The sequence below is a fragment of the Caloenas nicobarica genome, chromosome 5, assembly GCF_036013445.1.
Source record: "Caloenas nicobarica isolate bCalNic1 chromosome 5, bCalNic1.hap1, whole genome shotgun sequence".
Taxonomy (NCBI): domain Eukaryota; kingdom Metazoa; phylum Chordata; class Aves; order Columbiformes; family Columbidae; genus Caloenas; species Caloenas nicobarica.
Window position 1 is genome coordinate 9,853,356 of NC_088249.1, and position 22,861 is coordinate 9,876,216.

Below are 22,861 nucleotides of genomic sequence, written 5' to 3' on the forward strand. Positions count from 1 at the left end.
ATGTCCATTCCCAGCCAGACATCACAAGGGCCACTCTCCCCTTCTTCATCCTTCCACTGACATCTCCCCCCCACAACAGCCGACTGCCTTGCCGAACTTTACAACAGTGACTTTTGAGAAGCAGAAGGGGAAGGTTCTGAACAGCAAATCCATTATCTTTGCCCAACGACATCAAAACTACAGCAATTGACTCTTGTGTACAGCACCTTTCAAACCCTTCCTTCAACTAAGGTAGTTAGAAAAGAACTAACTCAGACTTGAGATAGTGGCAGCGATGCAAACTCGAAGGAATTAACTCGGGAGCATTTGGGCACAAAAACAAGGCAATAATAATAACAGGTCAGCTTTGAAAAATGCCTAACCGCAACATCACTTTGTATAATAATTTATATGGACTCACTCGCCTAGAAGTGTTTCACGCTTGAATCTTACAAGCACTACTTTCAGATTCAAAGCAAACCTCTAATTATTGATCCTTCGTTACACTGGGAAATTACCTCATCGTAGTTTTAAAGTTCTATTTATAAGTCTAATAATCTCATCATTGATTATGGTGACTGTATTCTAATTATAAATCCATTATCTCCTCAACAATGAAATAAAATCAATAATGCACGTAAATGGGAAAAAAGGAATTTAAATGCATACATTAATGTCATTTCAAGTAGCTCTATTTTATGCACCATCTCTAACAAAACTGTGTCACATCATTAGCAATAATGTGAAAAATCTTTTTCAATTAACAGAGCTGATTTGATGCTATGTTCAGTAAAGTGGCAATCCATTCCATTAAACACACACATATGAAATGGTTGCAACATCTATGAGCTCTATCTATACATCATAAATTCTCTCCCAATTGATGAAACAGGAAAGCAGATACATTTTCTATTGATGCTTTTTAAACCTCCTTTCAGAAGCTACCACCCAGGGCATTTCAGTGATTCTAGTTGCAAGTAACAAAGAGCATCAATATTTGCCACATGCTCAGCCACTCACACCACAAAACAACAGGAGATGTTTTCAGCAACGCTCACACTGTGCACAGCTTGACTACCTGGAGGACCACAACCTCAACATGCCATCATTCCAGGACACAGCCTATGGAGCAAATGTTAAATTCAAAGCACTTTCCCAAAAATGTATGACGTTCAATCCTATTTTACACAAGCAGGATGACTGGGAAATCCACACGTGCATCCACCCATGAAAATCAGTTCCTTACACATGCTATACAGAGACTACTGCAAAAGACTTTCTCTCCACCAGCTTAACACAACCAAGGTCTGAGCTCAGCCTGAATTTATCTGATTTCTTTCTCTGCTGCATTCACCTCAAACAGCAAAGCATCATCCAGCTGCAGCCCACCCATAACATCAGAATAGCCAGTGCACAGCAATGGTGGCCTCATAAAAGCACTCCTACGTCAGCTATATAGAGTCTTTCCCAAATGCTGGATGACAATTCTGAGCTCCGTCCAAAAAGTAAGAGCAATTCTTGTGATTTCTAATGTTGGAGTGGTGTGGGATGCACCGAATAACAAGCAGTTCACTGGAGAATTCACACTGGAGCACATGAACAGTATATATGGACCAGCAGGATGCAAAAGAAATGAAAATGAATTGAGTGAACAGAAAAGGTGATCCCAAAGAAACTAGTTCAAAAGGCAAGAGTGGAAAATTTAAATATTCTGGGTAAAAAAAAGGAGGGAATTTTTTATCTTAGTGTAGCTTATGATACATTTGCTGGATGAATGACCTGTGGGCCAAAGGTAAATCCTGTGGATTACCACTTGCACATAATCTCTAAAGTCTGCTTGTCTTAAATCTACTCCTGATGAGTACAGGTGAAGTCTGGGCCAACATTCTTCATTATTGCTTGTTGACTTCAATTGTCAACAAAGGCAAGTATGGACGTGTTTCCCTGTGAGAACTATAATAACAACTGCTTAGCCTAGAGCAGTGAAGGATCAAAAGAACTGTTTTCAGGTGGTAATTTGAGCCGCAAGAGGGTCTAAGTCCTGTGAATAGTTACCCTGTCCCACAACTGTAAAACCAATACTACAGCAGAAGTGTCAAATACACAATATAAAGAGATGCAATCCACACTCTCACCTAAGAAAATGCTCATTTTCATCTTGTAGCCAAAACCCTTTCTGTCCACTCTTAACATTTTTCCTGTCACTCTGATACATGGGGATACTTTAAAAAGTAACCTCATTTTCACCTTCAGCATCCTACACTAGGAGCAAGCTAGAAAAAAAGGACACGGAGGCTGTAGCAACTACACAAAATCGAGGTCTACATTTTTATCTGCGTGTTTAAGGCTTAATTTCCTGCCCAGACTTTCTAAGCTGGTCTGGTACCTGGCTGCTGGAGCGGGGTCTTGCTGACTGAACACACGGCGCCGGCAGCAGCATCATCCTCCCAGGTCACATCCCTCCCTCTGCCTTTGCTCAGGCAGACAAGTGCAATAAAAGGCACTACTACACATCCGAGGTGCAACAGCCTTGGGAAAGGTCTTTTCCACGGGGCTATAAATTAGGTGAATATGGGAAAGCATTAGTAATTTGGATCAAAAGGTTTCCTCCTGCTATTCGGACTTGTTACAGAGAGTGACCAACACTAACTTTGAATATTTTTTTTTTCCACTCCCTTTCCTTTATGTACTTCCTCTGCAAGAGCAGTAGCACCAACACCACTAAAGCTAAAGGGAAAACAGAAAAGCCTCTATGCATCCCCGGCCCACCACCTGTCAAGGTTTGCTATTGACTTCTGCAGAAACGAAATGTTCTATGTGGAATCTGAGAAATGTCCCAAAGCTCAAAATCATCCAGATGTCTCACAGACAAGATTTATGGTCAAAGCATTACATTTTAATTGTTTCGTTACAAAATGTATTTCATGCTTTGTATTAATAAAAAGTCACTGAGAAAGCCATCGAGAAGGATTTTAAAAATTAATTTAAAGATCCATTTGGTGTGACATTTATCAAAGTAAAAAAGTAAATGCTGAAAAGTAAATCTTGTCATTCTTCTGTTTTCCACAGTCAGCTTTTTATTGCATCTTCTAAGCAAAATTTAAGTCATTCTTGCTCTAAACAAACAAAGAGGATTTAAGGAAAGTCAACAGAGGCTGAATTACTCTCAGATGAATCCATCTGGTTTAGATTAGGGTAAGCAGAAGACTTATTCCTAGGAATTACAGGAAAGCTTGAATTATGACTAAAATAACTCAGAGATTTTTCTCCTCAAACAAACGTAACTCCTTTAACTTTAGAGTATATGCACCCATTTAAACATCCTGTGGGCGAATCCTCCCTCTCTGAACCAGGCCATAAACTTATACTTAACTTCAAATCTGTCATTACACTCAGGGACATACATTAGACTTTTTATAAATTTGCAATTTTATATACATATGCTTTAGAAGTTTTACTTATGTCACTTTCATTTTTCTAGTGCTCCAACTTCCCAAATTTCCTAATGGTGCATTTTTTAATATATTTTTAAAGCAACTTAGAAACTGGTAAATATTCAAGGAGACACAATATTTTGCCTTATAACCAGTACCAAGCATATATATTCAAGTTAGAAATACAGTGTGGCAAGGATTTCATTTTGCAGAAGACAAAAGAAAATGTGATTTGCAAAACAAGCTCTATTTCACTGTGATGTCTTTATAGCACATGGCATGGCTACTTTACCACTTTTATGCAGTACATAACACTGCATACTAATAACAGAGTCAATCAAAAGCATACAGTAAGACCTCTTTGTTCCACAATACATGCAGATACTTCCAATAGGTGTACAAGGTATTTTCAGTGGTTTTTAATGTTCTACTTCTCAGCCCGATTCTAACACATCCAGGAAGCCTGAACTCCCCTCACTCCTGTGCTTCTGTGTTAAATTGAGTGGCAATGCTGAGCACTGCTAACATGTTTTTTCATTTGAGTAGTAACCTTATATTCACTTGGCAGGTCTAGAATTAAAAACATCCATATAAAACTATTTATTAATTAAAGTTGTCAGCCGTCCACTACAAATCAGCTGTCTTACCCAGAGTTATGCCAGCTGACTCCCCTCCGCAGTGCTCGCTGTCTGGTCAGACTACTTATCACTGCTACTGCTGATTATTTTTTGTAATTTTTCACAAGCAGCCACTTGGGTAAAGCAGCTGATTACATCTTCACCTTTTGCACCTCGGTTGCAATCCTAGTCTTCCCCTCCCTGGACCTTCCTCTGGATCCTTAATTACTGTTCCTCTTCACAGCTCTCAAAGCCCACAGTTATTATTTTGGTTTGAGAAGCACCCACACTATGCTTCAAAGACACATTCCTGTTCGAAAAATTTATAATCTATATAATGGATTTTCACACTTGAACTCCAAACATGTATTAAAAATTTATGATGTCCTGCACTTCTGACCCCCAACATTCAGCGCAGAAGAGTTTTCACAACAGTAAGTGACATTACAAGGTAATACATGCGAGTTTGGGGAGGGAGATGAGAAGAGCAGAAATCAAGTCGTTTTTTTTTTTTTTTTCCTCTCTGCAGACAATTCTACTACCACCACTATTAAAACTAACCATAAATAAAAAATATGGATCCTAGAGGAATGTTTGTAGGTACAAAGTCTCCTGAGGTTTGGCAGCCATAGGCTAGGTGTGTTTTCACACCCGCAAGGCACTGGGCACACGGCACCCCACATTGGACACCCGTGCAAGGATTTGCTCCACATCCCCCACCTGGGATCTGCCACCACCAGCAGAAAGCCACAGGCGCCTTCAGAGGACAAGGCGAGCCAAGACAAGACAACCAAGATGAGAAGGACAAAGCACCTCTTGGAGGTGCCTGTTGCTCTCCCACAACTACAAAGGAAGCTTCAGTAATTAGCTTAGAGTAAACACCTGTCGTTTTGTCAGCTAAAAATAGCTGAGATGAACCCCAGACTTCTTCTGTGTCTGTCTTCCCATCTTCAGGAAATTAATCACGCTAACTTCATATGCGGCACTGAGTTAGATCACTGCGAGGTGAGGTACTTGGGCAATAGTTTCCTATCAGGGAGTTCAGCGTTTGTTTCAATAACCCCACTTTGGTAAGAAAAGAAGGCACGAGTACAGATTCCCAGTGAAACAGGGGTATTTACAGAGTGGTCAGAATAACTTGTATCACAACAGAGTGTAAACTCCTCAGGAAAGACTGCATCTTTTCCTTCTGCATTTGTGCAGCATCTTGCCTAAATGGGCACTGAAGACTCCAAGATGCAGTCACATTACATATTATAAATAGTACACTCAACACTGTCCTTTCTACTGCAATTCTTCTTCTTGCTCTGGAATTCCTCTAGCCAGGGCCAGCTTTGCCCCACAAGAAGGCAGGAAAGGTTACTAAAGACAGACATCTCTGAAAGCATGTATATCCACTGCTCTCTCCTGGGTTAATCTTAAATATAAATCCTGTCTCCAACTTCGGGAAAGAACAGCCAAAATCGTCTCTCCAACCAGGGTTTTTAAAATAAATAAATAAATCAAGTAAACTTTTCTAACAGGAAAGGAAGTTCAGGCTTGAAATCAACAGAAATTGGGGAATCTCAGTCTTTCCAAAATTGCAAGATGAGGTGAGATGAGCATTGGACGAGAACATTCTGCAGCAGATGCGGTCCTAAGCAAGGGCTATACTAACTGATTCCTGAAATCTCTCCAGTCCTGTTTCCTTCGACACCTGTGATTCCTCAGGGGAAAAGCCTGGGGGGAAGCACTTTCTGCCTCACCCACCCAAATAGCTTAATCAGACACAAGGCTCTTAATACAGAAGGCAGTAGGAGAATTCAGACAGACACAGAAAGCACCATCTGGGAAAGTATGCACAACACAGTCTTCAGTAACCACATTTGGGCTCAAATGAATTTAAAAAAAAAAAAAAAAGAAATTTAAAAAAATAAAAAAGAGAAAACAATTGAAGCCTAGCTTCTCTCCAAAAACTGCTTCTACATCTAAACGGCCCTTGCAGATGACTGGATCACATCCAAGCAGCCTCCACCACTCACACTCTAACAGCGTTTGTCCTTTTCACTAAAGGTCACTGTTTTCCAGGCTACTGCATTTCTTTGCACATTTCTAGATCACACTTAAGCTCTGTTGCATTATACACATTTTTCATTCACAGGGGTTAAATGAGGCAACTCAGTTTTATCTTAGAATAATATGCAGTGGTTAGGGAAAACCACATCTATCAGTCAGCATGGTTAAGCAGGAAGAAATCTGGAGCTGGCTGTTAATGAATTATTTAAGACAAGAATAAGGGCACACAAGGAATGAGCAGAGAAATGGAAATATTTCTGCTTTCAGAGAGTGCAGGCTTCTTAACACAGTAGCTTTCAGATTTTCTTTTCTACATTTCTGTGATCTACACAAAATTTAAAGACAATTAAAAAGTAACATTATATGCCTTACATTGTCCAAATTGATCCCTAGCACATGGAGCAGCATTTTAGAGAAAAGCACTAATAGCCGCAGTTTCTCATAAATCTTGAAGAGCTGAATGGGCCAGTTTTCCCCTTTTCTCAATGTAAAATCATCAGACAGCAATCTGACATCAGTGGATATTCACTGCATTTAAATGGGGACCCCTCAAAGGTGGGATGTATGTGCATTCACGAATTTCCACATGAGAGAGAAGTATGGGAGGAAGGAATCACGTTTCCAAGCCTTTTCTGGATGGAAACAACAGCCAGCCTGTAAAAGTAATATTAGACAGCAGCACTCTTAAATATTTATCTCTGATGATCTTGGAGCTCAACCAGCTGAAGCTACCAAGCAATATTAGGTCATGTTTATATACGACAGCACATAAGGCATGTTAAATTTAAAGCCGTCTAGCATCAACATACCTGGTCTTGCAAGATCTGCTACAATGTCTTTAAGTGAAAATCCTGACTTCAGTTTGTGTATGTTTCGTCATTACACACACTCGCCTGTTCACTACCATGTGAAAATAGTTTAGGAATAATCTTGGTCAAAACCAGTCACTGTATCCTCCTTCTTAGCACAGTTCCATAGATAGGCATAAATCTGTAATGAATGTGCTTTTAAAGGAAACATGAATCTCTATAAAGCTTTTTCATTTCCCACAAGAGTTACCAAAGTATACACAGAATACAGGAAATCAACATCAATGCTTAAAATCCAAGTGCAATGACATTTACAGGCATGTGGCTCTGAAGCAACTTTCTGAACATCCTTTCTGAACAGCAAACTGTTTCGCAGCACATCTAACCTGAAGATTAATGGTCTCCATCACAGTCTATCAACAGCATCTGCTGAACTGAACTCAGCTTTAGAAGTTCAGCGCTAGACTTGAGGGTCAAGTTCATCTTTGATATAATCCCATGAAGCTCCCAGAGTTCCATATGTGACAAACTTGGCCTTTCATGTTTTTCTAAAGGGGTCACCAGGTATCTGACAGCCAAATAACATCACCTGCATGCATGAAGCTAAAATAGGTGCAAAAACATCTGAGGAAAGGATCTCGCCATCTGAGACAAGAAAGCAAATTCCTTGTGACATCTGACAGAACATCGTTCAAAGCTTTTTTTCAGCTCTTCAGTGCTTGAAACATGGTTTAGAATACCATTAGCTGATCCCCTCTAAGATAAATATCTATACATCTCATATTTTATCTTTTTCTCTCTCTGTATATCCACACACATGTAAACAAAACTCAAGCATCTGACTTATGGCTACTTACTAGACAAGCCTGAGGCAGGAAGCTGTTCACCCTGGAGATACTCCACATGCCCTCGAGGTACTGCTGAGCTTGGATGGTGACGGAGCTCAGGGCGCCGCTGAGACCACTGGGGGCCACCGTGACTTGAACGCTGGAGTTGGGAAAACCGCCCGTGCCTTGAGACCATCCAAGTCCCTTCTTCCTCTCTGCCCCAGAGAAGAGATTCGGCGACTTTCCAGGCTGCCTGCCCACCTGCCCAGCAATGAGCGGCAGGTCTCTCTGGGAGGAGACGGTGACCATCCTGGGTACCACGCTGGTCACTGCCCCGGCGCCGGGCGGGAGGTCGGGCATCTCTGGGTAGCTGGTTTGAGTGAGGGTGTGCATCATCTGAATGGCTTCCTGCTTCAGCTGGTTCAAGTGAGTGGCGCAAGTTTCACATCTGCTCTCTCCTTCATTCCTGTTTTTCTGTAAGTAGTCAGGCACTTGAAGCTTGTCAAAAATTAAAGCTGATAATCGTGGGTCCTAAAGAAGTGGGGAAAGGAAGAAAAAAAACATACTGAGTTAAAACAGTGCAGAAAAGATAAAAAGAAGGAAAAGGACAAAATTTCTGTGATTTGCTCTTCACCCATGGAAGTACTTTAAATCTGTTCTGGTAACCTTCAGTCATTTTTCCCCCCAAATACTCTAAAAGACTCACAGGTCAGAGCAGATTAATAAACCATAAGTGAATTCATTTGTATTAGACCCAGCATGAAAATTACCATCAGAATTGAACAGTGGAGCTGTGGTGTACTCAATAAGTACTCATTCTTCTAATTAACTCTCCTTTGGAGACATCTAACGTGCGTGTGTTTCCCATGCTCAGGAACAAACGTTAGTTCAGATGCTAAACCTACAATATCATAATGTGTTTCAAATGCATACCACCACCTTAAACCCAGGCAAATTAGACTTTAAAGCATTTCAAAAAATTAGTGCATGACCTGGTAAACGTTTTGTTGTCCTCACCCTCAGAAATGATTAATCAAGTGGCATAAAAAACTGTTTATATGGTGCTGCCCACAGCAGGCTCCTCTGCTAGCAAGAACCGTTATTTCTGATCTTTGCAACCCAGATGGTTGCAATATTCCCTTACGCTACAGTTGCTTTGATGAGAAATAGATTTGAGCCTACAGCCATGTGTGAAGGTGTGACAATGTGCACACCAAGAAGCTGATTTAAAAGCAACACTTACTTTGTTTCCACAGAGCAATTTCCACCGCCCCATCCCCCTTGCTAGTTCATTTTAAGGCTGCCCAGATATTTTAAAACCCAGCTCTGTGTTTCCAGTTTAGAGTTACCTATCTCCTAAAACACACAAATGCCTTCCCATCCAAGCTTGCTACTGTAAAGATTAGTCAAGAGATTAAACTCAGCCCTGTTGTAAATCTGCTATTAAGACTAATGCCTTGTAGTAAAACTGACCCAACTTCACACACTCTTGTTGAGCTCTCTAAACAATTAAGGTTTTAATGAAATCACAGCACAGCCAAAGGTTTATTTGTATAATTATTTTAAGCGAAAATATTTAATTTGCTTGCTAATAATGAGGGCACACAAAGCATGTAAGTCAGCCATCCAACATATGCTGAGAGCATCCCCAGATCAGTATTCATTTTTAAAAGTGTAATACTTTACACCAAGCTGCAATTGCTCTCTAGGAAATGAATGACCTATTACAAAACTAACTAATTCTGGGTTTAATTACAACACACATCAATAAAACTCTTTTAAGAAGTCTTGGCACTGGTACTTTGGCTTTGCTCATTCTCTTTCAACTGCACTATTTCCCTTTGCTCTGAATTCAGAAAGCCCTAAAACACTGCCTGACTTCTGCAGCAGCAGCAGCAAAGAATTTATCTCATTTTCAGCTGCTGGCCTACTTCTGCAATAATTTTTAATCTATCTCACAAGACACAGCATTGATAGAAACCACTGTGAGTATATCTAGCATCACATCATTCTGCAGCAAAAAGCCATTAAAAAAGTTGCTCTTTCCACCATAATCTAAATTATTGTTTATTTACTGACTTTAAATATATATATACACTTCTCAGGCTAAGGGAAGCTACTCCTGCTGCTGCCTGAACAAGAAATTGCTTTCACATTTGTGAACCAGTTTACAAAAATCTAGTGAAAGCCACTGTTTCATTTTTGTGTCTTCTCTTTATTGAGGTTTACATCCTAGTAAAAATGCCTTTGAAGTTGCACCATTTGCTTATCCTCATGGGCAAGAAAATTCTTCCCCTCCAAACCTCCCAGAAGACAATAATACTAAATTAACAGATATTAGTCAGGAAAAAAAAAGTAATTTATATTTTAGAAACTTTTTTTTAAGCCTTCAGCAGAATGTGCTATTGGTTAGACTTTAAGAAAAACAAAAAAAACACCCACAAAACACCAAACACAACAAAAAAAACCCACATCACCACAAACATAAAGACTCAGTGCTGCAAGCACTATTAAGCCTCAGGCAAAACAAAGGCCACGCAGTCTGTCTCCCAAGAAAAACAAGCAGCACCTCACTCCGCAGGAGCTTTTCCAAGGGAGAGGCCTCTGAACAAATTCTTGCCCAGGCTGACACACAGCATCTATTGAACCAGCCCCAGAACCAGCAGCACCTCCCAGCACTGGGCACCCCATCCATGGTCAGGCACATCCCTGGGCTTGCTCCTTTGATCCAAGTTGGGCGCACAAGGAAGCACCTGCAGGTCCCTACTGCGTGAGCCTCATCTGGCAATGCTTAAAATTGCTATCAAATGTCAAAAGTTTCAAATAAGCAATTAAAGCGAATTACTAGGTGAAACAGGCTTCTCATTTAAAAGAAACTGCTTCTTTTGATGTAAAGAAAATTAATGACCCCAATTCTAACTCCATAAACACAGTTTACAGTGTAAGGCAGATCAGAGTCAGGCCTGTCTTGCAGTTACAAGGAAATCAAGTGGATGCCATATTAAAGGGGGGCGCAAAATAAAACAAAACAAAGATTTAAAAATTACACTGAGCAACCCGTATTTGGTATGCCAAACTTAAACCTTCTAATTTACTCAGAGTTTAAAAAAAAAAAAAAAAATATTAGTGCTTGTATTTTGCCAAGCATATACATGGACCCTTTTAAAGCCGCCCATCCAGCCCCTATGATCCCCATGTGGCATCTGTGGCCACCCTCCTGAGCACCTCACTGAGGGCCCAGCTGTACGCTTAGATTACTTCTATTTTTCCACTCTGTGTGACAAAAACACCTGGCTAATGGTTGGGCATGAAGGGCAGAGGAAACACAAGTTACTGTTAAGAACATTAACCATAACTTAAAAGTTAAGCCAGCCCCATTAAAGAGGTTTTACTACCCGGTGAAAATGCCTGATCCCAGGGAATCCCCCCTTCGGCAGCTCGCGGCCTAACAAGGCCGGGGTGGAAGTTACACTCTCATGTTTTACAGAGGGAAGAAATAAAAGTGGAGTGACCAAATGTGTCAGACACACACGTGGAGGGGGGGAAGCAGTTAAAACCATCCTTGTTAGAGCAAGCCAGACAAATGGGGATGCAAGTCACTGGGGGGATTGGCACAAAAATTAAGCATACAACATACAAGCCTCTATTCCAAACAGTGCTCCAAAACCACTTCAGTCTGCTGTTCTACAAAGAAGACGACTCCTTTATTTCTGCACAGTATAAATAAACTATGTTGTCTTTGTCACACCTACTTTCCAAATGCTATTCTTACCTTCTGAACAAGCAGGATAAGCAAAATACTGTGATGCTGTAACACTGATAGCTTCCCCTCCCGCTACAGAAACCAAAACCCTAATTTCAGTCTCAGCTTGTTAACTTTGGTATACACTGTGGACTGTTAAAAGGGTAAAATCAATTGTCCCACCAGGAACAACTGCACTGGGGAAGCCCAGTGAGGTCAAGGCACAAGATAATTACATGTACTTGTATGAGCAAGAATTTTCTGAAACACCTGAATTTACCACTGCTTTTCAGCAAGTGGTTCTTACAGACACAAGCAAGCCTGCAAACTGCTGCTGGGAGATTAAGCACGCACGTGCAAATTGCCCGCGCAAGGCAGAGCACACAGATGTGGTCTCCAAACCCGCCCAAGCCCAACGAGGCAGGATGGTAAAGCTGGAAAACCAGGACTGCGCTCCTCTTGGAACACACAGCAAAACACCCGTTTAGTTCAACACCAGCTGCGTTTAGCCTGGAGTTTGCCTGCAGGCTTTATCTCTGAAACCAGGAGTAGAAAAAACAAGCTCAGATACGAAAATGCATCCAGCAACATGTAACAGAAAGGAAGAAACAGCAATTTCTATCATTCTATTATTTTAATTCCCGCTTCCCTCTCTGATACCTCAACTGATGCGCTGCCTCCCCATGAAATCCAGCAAGGACCAAGCAGGGTTTGGGCTATGCAGATAACACTGATGTGCTGCATGTGGGGCACACAAACCAAACCCACATCTCACGACTGTGAAATACTATGGCCTGACACTGTTGCCCTTGAAAGTACAGGCATACTCAAAGCAACTGGGATGTAGCCAAAGGCCAATGGCTCTTAAAAGCCTTTCTACAGCTCAGGCACCAAATCATCGCCAAGTTTTCAAAAGTATGCAATACCAAATGACCTTGCAGGAGCTGAACTCATTTGAAAACCTGAAGCAGTCTGCCAGTGATACTGCCCTTAAAATATAGACTCTTTTGAAATTTTAGCTCAATCTGTAATTTCCCAAGTATTTAAAGTTTGCAGGTAGATTTGTTTAGTTAACAAGGAGTAATTGAGAGCTTTCCCATTGCAAAAGAGAAACAAAAATACAAGCTTTAAATCTTACCTGCAGCTACTGACTTGTAACTCCCAAACTAAGCAAGACGAGAGGATGCAGAAAAGCATCTGGATTCTCACTTAACAAGTCCCTGAAGTAATACCCACCCATCTGTAACCTAATCCTTTCAACGAGAAACTATCCACAGAGTGCGAACAAATGATGACAAACAAATGATGAAAAGTCAAATTGCCAACAATCGTCCTCAGTAATTACCTGCACTTCTGCCTGGCACTAGTTTCTGCAACGCAGGGGTATCCGGAGCAGTATTCTGAATTAAATTCTTGATATAAAGATAATTAAAAAGAAAGAAGAAGAATCATTGAACGTCACACTGAAATATATACTTAAATACAGACCTAGGTAAACAACATTTTTAAAGGATGCTTTGGGAGAAAGGAATGTACTTTCCCAGTGCAAAAGAATCAATTATAATGATTTTTTGTCTTAATTGTCTTTCCAGATTTCTGCTGCGCTGCTTACAAATTAGTTTTTATCTTACATGACATTGTGAAACATCCACTAATATCTTCTATATTGACAAACACTTTGAAGGCTGATGCTTACTTTCAACTATATAGCAGTCATTGTCAGAAAAAGAGAAGAAAAAGAGAACACTCAGCAAATCCAGGGACTGCTCAATGTAATCAAGGACAAAAACAGCGCTAATAGTAAATTTTTATTTCTTGTAAAAGTTTCCAGGTAGCTGTCTATCTCAAGGGAGTGAAAATATGAGCTGTAAGTCTTTAAGAAACTCATGTTGTGAATTCATTCATTTACTGACCTAATCTTATCAGAATATAAACAATCAAGGAAAAACAAACACACAAAGTTTTCACAAAAACAAAATTCACCAGAAGTCACATCTCCTGAGAGTTAAGGGTCTCTGGAACTTGCAGTGTAATTTTGCTGCCCTTGAAAACAAACCTCTGAATAAGCAGGAGAGCAACCCACATTTCCAAAGTAAGCAAAATGCACATGCATTAAAAAAAAAAAAACAACTAAATGCATTTTTAAGGCCAAATTCTAGTCGGCCCCTCTACCTGAATGTCTCACTACCTTTAGGCTGAAGATTAATTTTAGCCAATGGACTGTAGTCCTCCTCCCTGCCGTCCACTAGCAGGATTTCTTCAAATCTCCAATTCCATTATTCTGTTTTCTCGCCACAACCTCAGGTACTGCACACAGACAGACATATCCCACTGACTCTACCCTGCTGAGACTCAACCCAATTTCTTTTCATCTTTGGCATCCCAAAGAGCACATTTTCTTACTTATTTTATATATATGCTGCATCTCTTTTAAACAGCACCCATCTTTCTGACAAAAGTCAAGCAATACAATAAATCTGCTAAAAAACACATGACCCCACACCAAAAATGGCTGCAGCATGTTTAGTTATTCTGCAGCCTCCACTGAACTCTATTTATTTCCATTTCCTGCCCACTTTAATGTACTTCAGTGGCCCGCAGTAAAGTTAAAGCAATAGGTGTCTGTCATAAAGATGAATAGTGCTATTGGAATGCATAATACAGTGGAAAGAGGAAATGAGAGCAATCTGGTTTATTTACATCTCAGACTCCCATCAGCACCTCAACCCACCTCCCAATGGTTTCAAGCCGCCTTTCCTGTTATCTTGCTGTATAGTCCCCCTGCAATGATTTGGCTTTTAACCTTGCAGAACCAGAGAGTAGGAGCTGATCTCCCAGATTTGCGTCCACGAGCCGGCACAACATGGGAGCAAACAGCCACGCAGTGTGTTTAGCGGCAAGAAAACAAAATAAAGGTAGTGGTTGCGATTTAAAGTAATTAAAGACACAAACAAAACAAAAGACCCCGAAGAGATCTGCTATCACAGTTAAATTTAGATCAACACACAGGAACCTGACTACTTCTGAAAAACAGTAATTACTGTATCGCAAAATATTACTTTTAATCTCCGTTCTTTACGATCTAATTAAACAGATATTTTACTTGCCTTTGGAAAATGTTTTTCTTAATTTCATTCAATTTTAACATTTGGTGTATTCTATAAACTACGCATCCAAACTAGCATGTAATTTTATGCTTATTTTTAATAGTGTACGACTTCATTTTAAAATGATGCCTTTTAATTTGCATGTTTATTGTTGGTTTTAAGTAATCCTTTAATTTTCCCTCTTGGGTCTGTGGCTTACTGTAACTTCACAATGCAAATTCAGTACTGATTTTGTTCGTATGAAAACAGCATCTTCCAATGCCCGTTGTCTCTATTTTTTTTTTCTTTTTTTTTTTTATCTTCGAAGTAGTACCATTTTGAACAGCAGCACATGTTTGGGAGAACAGTTGTATACTCATCACCACATAATACTTTGGTGTCTAAAAGCCTTTGTTTGACTATTACTTTCAGAAATAGCCACTCAGATGAAGCTCCCTTTCACAAACTCAGACAAAAACTTTTGTTAGAAATTAGACACTTTTAAATAAAAGATAAACAGTTTTCCATCCTTAATTATGTCTTCCTTGAAACCAGAGTGTAAATTTTGGTTAGCCTATAAGCATGGTAAATCAGGAGATCACGACTTCTCTACCTCCTCGAAAGCAAACTCAGTGCTTACAAAAAATGTTAGCATGACTACTCTGGAAACCAGTGCTGATATCTTCATCACATTGAATGCTACCTACTCCACAAACAGCTTGAGGTCAGTTAGGCTGCTTGCCTAACACTGTAGCTCTGAATTTCATCATAAGAATGGAAACCAGGGAGCAGCACTGCTACAGAGAAAACGCACTGCCTTGTCAAAATGCCTCACAAACACCAACTCTTAATACCTTTGTACTGGAAACAAAAGGATGTTTCCACTATTACGGTTATTTAGGCAGCAACCCATGTGTTCAGAATGACAGACTGCTTTGTGAGAGGGACTCCTTCACTATGAACTCTGGCCAGAGACCAGCAACCCGGCCCAGATAGCCCTGTGGCCCAGGAAAGGAGTAATGCCCCCGATGAGACCTCCAGCATGTTCAAATGATCCTAACTGCATTTGACCCAGCAGAACTGTGCCCGTTTGTATCAGACGGACCTTTAAAGAGGGAGTTCACGAACGTCTGGACACCAGCCACAGTGAAAGCAACTTTGGCTTAGAAAAACTGGATAGGAAAAAAAGTGCTTGGAGCACTCAGGACATCTGTATACAAATCCTACAACTGTTTCGGTCCAACCATCTGAATCCAATTAAAAGAACGCTCAGCGGCAGAAGTTAGGGAGTGGACACATTTTCCAAATGAACGTCATTAGCATAATGTAGATTTAAAATCAACTATGAAAACCAGTGCTTGGCATTGGATCACCCCCTCTTAGCGTCTCTTTCACTTGCTCATTTTATCCATTATTTGTTTGGTAAATGAATACTTGAGGACCATACAGAAATGATTTAGCTTTCACAACCGAAGGGCTGCCCATTGTGCACTCTTCTTGCAAGCTACAAATTGCTGCCTATAGTGCACAGTTAGCACACCAGGCAGTCTGTCTCCAGAAACAAAGAGGATTACACTTATTCTTCATCTTAATTAAAAGTGCCACTGCCTTAGTTTAAGTCTCTCACCAAAAAACGACTCCTTGGCTGAAAAATCTTGAGTTTACATCTAAATGTAAGCAGTGCTGTAGTGGGTTAGAGTTTTTCCTTTGTCTCCTTGCTTAGACTCACCCAAGGACAAAAAAAACCCAAACAAACAAATAAAAACAAAAAAACCCAAACAAACAAAAAAAAAAACACTAAAAAAAGCCTACCACACCCCAAACCTCTAAGACAGGAAGAACAGAAGAGGAATGATGAAGTGTGTATTTCTAAGTCCTCAACCACAACACACTGCCTGAAGAGTCTCTCTGGTGCATTTGCTTACTAGGTGGCACATGTGTCAGACACCACCTCCCTCTCCAAACTGCTCATCCCAAAGCAGCTCTTTAAAATGGATTATTGGGTGTGGTTTGTTTGGGCTTTCAGCAGAGGAACTTCAGCAAGTAAACTCACAAATTTGCCAACAGCTCCCTGTTGGAAAGTGGGGTCCTGGCACCTCCTGTATCTCTGGACTTGGAAGTAAGGCCTATCACTGTCCACTGATTTCAGCCAAGATGCTGGTGCATAGAAGTAGTTGACCTCATTCTGCTGGCCCCATCTTACATTGGAAAGAAAAGCTAAACATGCAGACCCTAAGGGACATCTGCAGGTTGGGGACATTGCTCAAAGAATCAAATGATCCTCCTATGGAATCTCATTAGGATGAAGTATGATCTCAGCCATACAAACAGCAGATGGAGACAGACCATTTGAGGAGTGTCTATAGGACAAAAAGCAGTTTGGAAAACAAGAATGCTGTAGGAAGTTCAAAGGAGTGTGGTTTATTTAGTTTAGAAGAAAGAAAACTGAACAAAGTCCTTCAGTACACAAAAGTAGTTACCAAGAGACTGGTGACCAATTACTTTCCATATCTACCTGGGAAAGGAAAAAAATTCATCTTAAGAAAAACTGTCAAACATGAGAGAATTCTGGCAAGCACTACAGAATGATGTCGAGTAATCTCATTTCTTCATGACAGGTTCTGAAAAGCAGCTGAGAAACATCCATAGGAGGTGATCAAGAGACAGGTGGTCCCATTTTAGTGAAGGAAGCTGGAGTACTTTTTAAAGATCTGAAGATCCTTTTCCAGTAACGCATCTGTGGACAGACCTGTTGCTTGGGTTCAAGTGCCACAGACAGACAAAGAATATAGACTTCAAAATACTATTCTCAGATGACTATTCAGTAACCTATACTACCTTGCACACAGCAAGTTTTCCAACTTGCATCATTCCTGGTTTAATTCCATGCCTCTTGTCCTAGTTGTGACCCTCTGTATCATCTTGAATAATTTTTCTTCTGCTAAATACTCACAGCCCATCACCATGATACCCAAAACATTCTTTACATTAACTATACTATGTATATAGTCCCCTTTCAATATACTCTTACAGATAAAAAGAACATAACTGTTACATTTCATGCCCTACAGGTTCAGGGGATAATTTTAGGAATCCAAATGCTATGCCTAAATTGGATGGTCTAAGTCGAACCACTCCTACTTGTCTATAACGTTTGGGAAATAATCATCATAATCAAGGTTGATTAAAACCTCAGAAATGAGAATTGGAGGAAAAACACACACACACTAGAGAGTACTAGTTCCACTACAGTAACTAGACCATCTCCTTGCAAAGGATTCAAAAAAGCCCCCTAAAAGGAGCTGTGAAGGAATGCAAACTAGCCATTCCAAATTGCAAATGGAAGACATATCAGGGTTGCTATCAGAATACACTAGAATTTTTTGTAACAGAATGGCATGAATCCATAGCTATCTGCAGGCTCATCTGTCCAGATGTCTCTAGGTGCTCTGCCATCAACACATTTCACAGCATCTTAAAAAAATGTTCTCAGTTAACCTGCTGCTCCTCTGACCCTGAGACAATTCTATCAGGTTTTCAGGAGTAACAACAGCAAAACAAGATATATGGTTTTCCCCAGATACCCACATAAATGACAGATGGACAGAGATATCAGAAACCTAAATATATACACTGAACAAAGAACAACAAGGACCAGTTACTTAAAGGGCACCTGAAAAGTTAAAATAGCCCAGTGTGTTCTATGGCTATAAATTGTGTACAAACTTCTCCTATTACAATAGTTTCTTTAGATGAGAAGTTCAGCACCTAGCACCACAACACCATAGACCATGAACTAGTAGCAGTGCCACAGTAAGACACTACGTAGAAACATAGCAAGAACAAGACCATTATTAGTAGTAAGATACTCTTGCTGGCTTTGTTGATCCTGTTGGTCTTCAACAGCCACTACCTGAACAGTATTAGATAATCCTTCTCTACAAAACATCTTATTTCTAATAGTCCTATATCAGATCAATCAATTGCTTTGCATAAGAGTACTTTGGTTTCCCATAAGAATACCAATTTTTGCAAGTTGGCTGCTATCCTTTGATCATACAGTCTTGTAACAAGCCTTTCAATGACTATACTGCATTGTGAACAATAAAGCATGTATCCAGCCTTGAACCCTTAAAATACCTCACTGGCCACCAAAAGGCATTGCACATTTTCTACGTGACCTAAGCAACAAGTAAGAATTGCCTTTGTCAGCCCAGCAAAGCACACTCATGTGAGCGGGACACCACCAGCCCTGTGATTAATACCCACCTGTAATCCTGATGGTGAGAAGCCCTGCAGTGGTCCTGTGAAACCTGAAAGCTGGGCAACCTCTCCGCATCCAAAGGGCTGGTGTAATCAAACAGGAGCAACTCCCTTTGCCTAAGGTCTCTCTTCTACAAACATAAATCCATGTGGCTATGCCCACAGGCAGACAAAAACACACTCCACCCATGCTCAGAGCATCTTGAAAGCCATGTTAATAGGGTTTATAAACTCTGCTACCACACGGGATATAAACACACGGCCAAAGTGAGCTTGTATCTGCCTATAACACACATCCATGTAGACATGCCCACAGACAGCTGGCTGAAATAGCTCTGTGAACTCTTTCAGGCTTCTCACACACTGAAAAGAAAAAAAAAAAAAAGCCTTATCTCCTGAGACACAGACATAATCAAATACCTGGCAACAACTTTCAAAACCCTTCGAGCCAGATCCTATTAAAACCAGCACCTAAGAGACGAAAGGCTCTAGCTAGTCCTACCAGTCACACTTTCAGGGCTCTTAAACATTTATGGTATCTAACATTGTTTCTACAGAAATTCCACAAAGGTAGACAATGCCTAACATCATCGGATACATTTATGTTTCCATTCAATTGAAGGTACTACATAAAAGGTTGGTTTTATTTTAATTTGTGTTCTGGGACCTTGGAAAATAAGCTGCCTCTTTCACCAGCCTGCCTCTCCGTTTCATAAAATGCCCATGATACGCATGCTTGTAGTTGTTGGATGATGGGTTAAGTTGTATCTTAGCGTGCAAATTTGTCCCTTCATTTTAAAACAAAGTTTTGTAGCAGTAGGTAATGTGCCAAATTTGCAGTAAAACACTAAAAAAACCAAACATGTCATCCAAGTTGCCTTGTTGTTATTATTGTTACAGAGGTAAATACACATTTAAAACCAGAAAACTGTGTGCAATCATGCCTTGCTAACATCCTTATAAAATCTGACAGCTTGTCAAAGAGCTCCCGTTGTGGACACTGCCGAAGCAGTTCCACAGATCATTAGAGTTAAAGGGCAGTGAAGATAACCATCTTGTCTGGCCTCCTGCACATCACAGCCCTACTAATTTCAACCAGAAGAGGCAGAGGCCCCAATAGGCTTACTTAATGAAAACAGATGCTTTGGTATTTTAAGCCATACTCACTTTTATTTGAGCCCACATGTCTTCCAAAACCACAGTACTTCTGAAAGAATCACGTTTAAGGTACAAGATATATGAATAAAAAAACATACAATCAAACAGATAGGGACAGCACTTGAGGAGACCTAAATGCAGAGCTGACACACACTGTTCTTGCTCCTGTGCAGTTTATATCGGCTGGGCCAGAAACTTCACTCCCTATGGTCAACTTGAAAAATCCAAGTGGCTTATTCCAGGACTCTCAGCACCATCCTGGACACTGACTGTCTACTGGTAATATTTGATTTACACTGGCAGCTCTAGTCTCAGAGAAACCCATTATGCAGGATATGCTCAAAGATGTGTGTTTTGCTTCACAAGACTGGTGCTGTGATTCGCAAGGAAAAGCCGCACAGAAGGCACAGACCGGGATGTCACTGCTTCAGCTCCAATCAGCAAATAGTCACTAAAATAAATTAACATCAGCATCTCATGGAAGTTTCTGCATGAGGAAGCTGGGCAAGTTTTATTCAAGACCACAGTCTCAGGAGTGATTCATCAGAATCGAAGGTAAGCCAAAAGATAAACAAATGAAAAAGGGACCAGCTAGAATAACAAAGCAGCAGGGCCAAGGCAGCAGCCACATGACAGCCAGAGGCATCTCCAGAGCGATCAGAACAACTGTCCGCAGATCTTGCCAATGAGCCAGATGCTGCCGCTGGAAGAAGGCTTGTGTTGATATAAACTCAGAGATGTGAGACGCTTAAAACCAAGAGCAATCAATCTTCATGATTCTCATGTGGCTGCCAAGCTTCACTATTATGCCACAAAGAGATGAAAACAAACTTCACAAAACACATGTAGATTCTACATAACTTCAAACTCCCCCAACCCTTCCCCTACTACTCAGAAACAAACCAGTGATTTGGGTGTAGCTATAAATGACCTGATGCTTTTCCTGAGTTAACAACAGAATCAGGAAAGAATATCGTTGGCTAAACAGCTCACTGCACACACACTGCCAGAAAACAAATGAACTTATCATACTGTATAGGAAATTCCTATCTTCCACACCAATTAGTGACCCAACAGTGATTGATTTTATAATCCCAAACTTGACTTCCAAAGCCACTTCCTCTGGGGCCAACTTTCCATTACCCAGCATGTGGAAAATTGCATACACTCAGCGCACTATGAAAACCAAGGAAAAATAAGTGCTATTTAAACACCAATTCTACTGTGCCTCCACATTCCTGCTTTCCTAAGGGAGGTGCACTTTTGACAGTTACTTCCTTTCCCTGCCCCAGCATCCTATCTCCACCACACACCAGCTGGGCACTCAATCAAAACAGAAACAACAACAGGAACCAGCAGCTATTCATTACAATAGGATCAAAACATTTCTAGGGACTAGAGCTTCGCCAAGTCACTGTCCTTGAAGACCCTGCGACAACCCGCATCTTCTCTCCCATCGCAGATACCATTACCAAAAGGGGCTCCACTTCAACCCGAAGCACCACAATACTAAAAACCATGGCTTTTTAATCAGAAGCCACTCGGTGGCAGACAGTCACATCTCAGAACTGCAGGAGGCAATGAAACCAAGCAGCAGAAAGGTGAGAAAATTAACTGGCCAACGACACAGGCCGATGTTTATCCTTTATTTTAATCAAGCTAACATTAGCTCCAGTCTATAAAACCAGAATTGCATTGCACGCTAACTACCAGGGTAATCACAGAAACAGCACCACAATGTGATTATAAGATAGAATTAGCGTCCAGTAAAGAGTTAAAGACAATCAAGTACATGTAATAAAGATTTATATGCAGTTTTCCACTGACCTGGAAACAGCTTCATACATTAATAAGTTAACATTACTGCCAGGAACAAAGCAAACAGTTACATCTACATGATAAAATACATGAAACACGAGAGCCAGATGTTGGGTCCCTTCATCAAGGAAGCAATTATTTAATTCCTGGGGAAATATTTTCTCTCTCATTGTTCCATCAATATATAATATAGCTCATAGAAGACCCAGTCCTGGCTTCAAGGACTGGTCTAGGTACAAATCTGCAGCATTGCACAGGGTCTCCTTTTCTCGCCATCCAGTTGCTTCCGGGCAGTAAGCACAGGACAACTGGAGACATCCTCGGATTGCACCCACATATCTCCCTGTTCCACACACAGCACCGACCCCACAGTGGCTGCAAAGAGAGGCTGTGCCTCTCCTCACACCTCTCCAGGAAGGTTGGTTCTCCATGGATGAACACAACAAGGCACACCTGGGAGCTGCTCATACTCTCCATCACAGCTGCTGTCCCCCAGCTCCCACACACGAGGGGTGACTTGGCTACCAACCTAACAGCTCCCCACTCTAAGCACCACTGCTGGTCTTCGGTGAGTCATTTTGGCCGTGCCCTTCTCACCTGTTTTCCCTCCTCCCAAATGACAACAGCCATCATCTCTCATAGATGAACACTCAAGAGCCACCATCAGCAGCCACCCAAAGATTATAGGATAGTATGGGCTGGAAGAGACCTTTAAAAATCACCTCATTCAGCATTGAGAAAAGAAGGCTTAGAGGAGACCTCATCACCATGTTCCGCTATTTAAAGGGTGGCTACAAAAAAGATGGAGAGTTCCTTTTTACAAGGAATCACATGAAAAGGACGAGGGCTAATGGGTACAAGTCACTCCTGGGGACATTCCAATTGGACGCAAGAGGGAAATTTTTCACAATGAGAACAATCAGCCATTGGAGTAATCTCCCCAGGGAATCGGTGGAATCCCCAACAGTGGACACTTTCAAGATTCAGCTGGACAGGGTGCTGGGCCACATTGTCTAAGCTGTGCAATTTGCCAAGAAAGGTTGGCCCAGATGATCCTTGTGGTCCCTTCCAAC

At 40.9% G+C, this 22,861-nt stretch overlaps 1 protein-coding gene across 1 annotated transcript in view; it reads right to left on the reverse strand.

Annotated features, from left to right (window-relative positions):
• The window catches only part of KIF26A (kinesin family member 26A), a 102,018-nt gene that overhangs the window by 59,839 nt on the left and 19,318 nt on the right, over positions 1-22,861 (reverse strand). Inside the window, exon 3 of the mRNA XM_065636341.1 lies at positions 7,752-8,252. Within this exon, the coding sequence (XP_065492413.1) occupies positions 7,752-8,252 (501 nt within the window). The remainder of the gene's footprint in view (positions 1-7,751; positions 8,253-22,861) is intronic.